Source organism: Brassica oleracea, chromosome C9 (assembly GCF_000695525.1).
Source record: "Brassica oleracea var. oleracea cultivar TO1000 chromosome C9, BOL, whole genome shotgun sequence".
Classification (NCBI taxonomy): Eukaryota; Viridiplantae; Streptophyta; class Magnoliopsida; order Brassicales; family Brassicaceae; genus Brassica; species Brassica oleracea.
This window is the reverse complement of record NC_027756.1, coordinates 3208706-3212221: the sequence shown is the minus strand read 5'-3', so window position 1 is coordinate 3212221 and position 3516 is coordinate 3208706. Positions and strand designations below refer to the sequence as shown.

General features: G+C 35.9%; 1 protein-coding gene across 2 annotated transcripts; it reads left to right on the top strand.

Moving 5' to 3' along the window:
• Window positions 1-2820, top strand: LOC106313319 (probable protein phosphatase 2C 73). 2 transcript variants are annotated; one of them, XM_013751103.1, is made up of 6 exons: window positions 1-251; window positions 814-1125; window positions 1602-1916; window positions 1985-2102; window positions 2217-2440; window positions 2522-2820. In XM_013751103.1, the coding sequence occupies exons 2-6, from the start codon at window positions 880-882 to the stop codon at window positions 2738-2740; spliced, it is 1122 nt and encodes a 373-aa protein (XP_013606557.1). In that variant the 5' UTR covers window positions 1-251; window positions 814-879; the 3' UTR covers window positions 2741-2820. The 2 variants fall into 2 exon arrangements, with proteins under 2 accessions (XP_013606557.1, XP_013606558.1); XM_013751104.1 differs by having other exon boundaries at window positions 2-251; window positions 906-1125.
• The last annotated feature ends 696 nt before the right edge of the window (window positions 2821-3516 follow it).

Below are 3516 nucleotides of genomic sequence, written 5' to 3'. Positions count from 1 at the left end.
ATAAGATAAATGACAAAGAGAACTATTGGAACACCTTACCAGAAATATTAACTTTTATTTATCAATAATTTTAATTCCTATTTCCTTACCTTAGTTGTTGCATTAAATGTGTTGCTTTCTCTTTGGAGGATAAATGGATTCTGATAACCTTCTCTCGGTTCTGTAGCTAATTCTTCTCCTTCTCCGGTGGGTGCTACGTCAGCTTCTCCGAGCTTACGTCATCTCAACGGCGTCCCTGAGCCATATCAAAGGTCTCTCTTTATATCTATATCTTTCCTTCATACATCTAAGTATAATCTGATTGGTCAGTGACAAATAACGAAGGTGAAGAGAAACGCTGCGCTGTGCTCTACCGTTTTGAGTAAATCTACGGAGATTAGTTGTGTTTGCTTCTTTTAGCCTTTTAGGTTTAGTTTTAATATATTTTAATGCAACAACTTGCTCAAAGTTCTGAGACTGTTATAGATTTCTCTTTTCCTTGCAAGTTTTTCCTGAAAAGCAAAGGAGGGAATCTTGAAACCTCGCAACTTGTTTTCCTTTTCCTTACTTAGAATATTTCCAAATGTGCGTTTCTATAAATAGAAACTTGATTTCCCTTATAGTCAAATTCGTATTTTTATATTCCCAACTTTTATCTCAAAAGATAATCTGAGAAGCTTGTTTCGATGGAATTCCATGTCAGACTTATGAATATTCTACCACAATTATTCAATATAATTTATTATGATTTTATCTCCTTTAAACCCTTTGGAATTGGACCTCTGTTTATATATTTTTTTCCCTAAAATTATGTTTTTGTTTTGTTTTCAACAGATTCAGGATCAATCTTGAGCTAAACGAGAAAGTTGCTGATTGTTATCTTCTGGTGTGATAAAAATAATGGGATTTTTTTCGTCGATGTTCAGTGGGTTTGCTCGATCTTTCTCGATCAAGAAAGTGAAGAACAATAATGGAACTAGCGACGCTAAGGAAGCTGCTGATGAGATGGCGAGAGATGCCAAGAAGAAGGAGAAGATTCTGAAATCATGTGGTTACGTTTATGCAGACGGTTCTAATAACTCGGCCTCTGTTTTCTCTAAACGAGGAGAAAAAGGCGTTAACCAGGACTGTGCAATAGTTTGGGAGGTATGCTACAACTTACAACTCTCTTCAGTTACTAACCTTTTTGCCCGTTTTTAGCTTTTTCTTTTCTTTTTGCGTTTGCGTTTGTTTGTTAGACTGCTTGGTTCTTTTTAATGTTACATCTTAACAGCAACTAGATTCATATATTCTCTATGCGATTTACTGCCTTTTGAGCTTGTTTATACCATAGTTATCGGTTATAGGTTGGCCGGCCATGAAATTTTGGAGTCTACATGCAATTTTGTAAAGATTTTAATTAAAAATTATTTATAAGGTTGAAAATCTATGTTTATGTAAATTAATTTAAAATTTTAGAGGTTGGTTATAGGTCAAATATTTCACTTGCCTATACCGATCCTTTCTTTTGATTTCTTTTTTCAATAAAATTGGTATATTTTCTGTGTTCGCTATATCTTCCAGCTTCAAAACGCAGGGTTAACCAATGATGAGCCTGTTGACAATTTGTCTTTGGTAAACAGGGATTTGGGTGCCAAGAAGACATGATTTTCTGCGGAATATTCGATGGACATGGACCATGGGGTCACTATGTAGCCAAACATGTAAGAAACTCAATGCCTTCGTCGCTTCTTTGCAACTGGCAAAAGAGTCTTGCTCAAGCCACACTATTAGACCCCGAGCTAGACCTCGAAGGCTCCAATAAAAAGCTCTCAAGATTTGACATATGGAAACATTCCTATCTCAAGACATGTGCATCAGTTGATCAAGAGCTTGAACATCACCGCAAGATAGATTCTTACTACAGTGGCACAACCGCTCTAACTATTGTCAGACAGGTAAAACAAAAAAACATTAGTTACCTATTTATTATGTCCACTAATCAATGGTTTCTTGATGAATATAGGGTGAAGTTATTTATATATCAAATGTAGGCGATTCGCGAGCGGTACTAGCCACGGTTTCTGATGAAGGAAGCTTGGTTGCTGTTCAGCTCACACTCGATTTCAAACCTAATCTGCCTCGTTAGTTCTCTCAACTCCTCCTAAGAAAATTAAAGTTGGAAAAAAGAAATATGTTTCTTGTTATAGTAAGCTCTTGAATCTTGATTTCTTGTATTTGTTTTGCTGTTAAAATAGAGGAGAAGGAGCGGATACTCGGATGCAAAGGGAGGGTTTTCTGTCTGAAAGATGAGCCTGGAGTCCACCGTGTGTGGCAACCAGATGCAGAAACACCTGGGCTTGCAATGTCGAGAGCGTTCGGAGACTATTGTATCAAAGACTATGGATTGGTCTCAGTCCCTGAAGTTACTCAAAGACATATCTCTGCTAAAGATCACTTCATTATCTTGGCTAGTGATGGGGTAAGTATCTAGAAACCCACATATTATTTACTTTGGTAAAATGTTATATTGAACAATACTTTTTTGGTTTGAATATAAAAGATATGGGATGTGATCTCAAACCAAGAAGCTATAGAGATCGTTTCTTTGACCACTGAGCGGCCTAAGGCGGCTAAGAAGTTAGTTGAGCAAGCGGTTCGGGCTTGGAAGAAGAAGAAACGAGGAATCGCCATGGACGATATGTCCGTGGTCTGCCTCTTTCTCCATTCGTCATCGTCATCTCTCTCACAACATGTTCATCATGCCACGTCTTTTAAGTAAAAAAATGAGTTGTAAATAGTTCAGGGATAGCGTTGCACATTCATTTTGAAATTGGAAATGCATTTTTTTGGTTGCAGCCATCATGAGGTGATTCATAAGTCTCAAGTGCTTCACTGAATTATAAGCTGAAAAAAAAAAGAAAAAGAAGGTAACAATAATTCAATAAAGAAACCATATAAGAAAATTCGTTTCAATATAACATCCTGATAAAATGGGAACATGTGGAGTTCTGGTCTGTAATGTTGGGTGTTAATATTTATTAAGTGGGCTTGGCCCATATTGAATTTGTGATCCCTTATTCTTGCCAGACCAGAGGTCCAGAGATCCTATAACCGAAAATGTAAATAGACGATGCTCTTCTTTAACCTTTACACATTGCAGAGAACATATGCGGTTGATACGATTTTAAATACCCGTATATTAACTGAAAAACATTTAAAAAATTACAACCTGTATTTGTACTAGGGCTGTTCAATATGGCAAAACCGAACCGTACCGAACCGAACCGAACCGAAATAGATAATATGGTTTGGATTTGGTATATACCATACAAACCGAATGGATATGATTTTAAAAAAACCGTAGGATTTGGATATGGTTCGGTATATAACCGATAAAACCGAATAAACCGAATAAAACCGATAAAAAAATAGAAACATGTAAATATGTATATATTTTATAACAACGTATGAAAATCATAAGTTAATTTTTTTGCTAATAACTATTACCATATTTTTTACAGTAATAAAATAGTCCTGATTTGTAAAACACTTGAA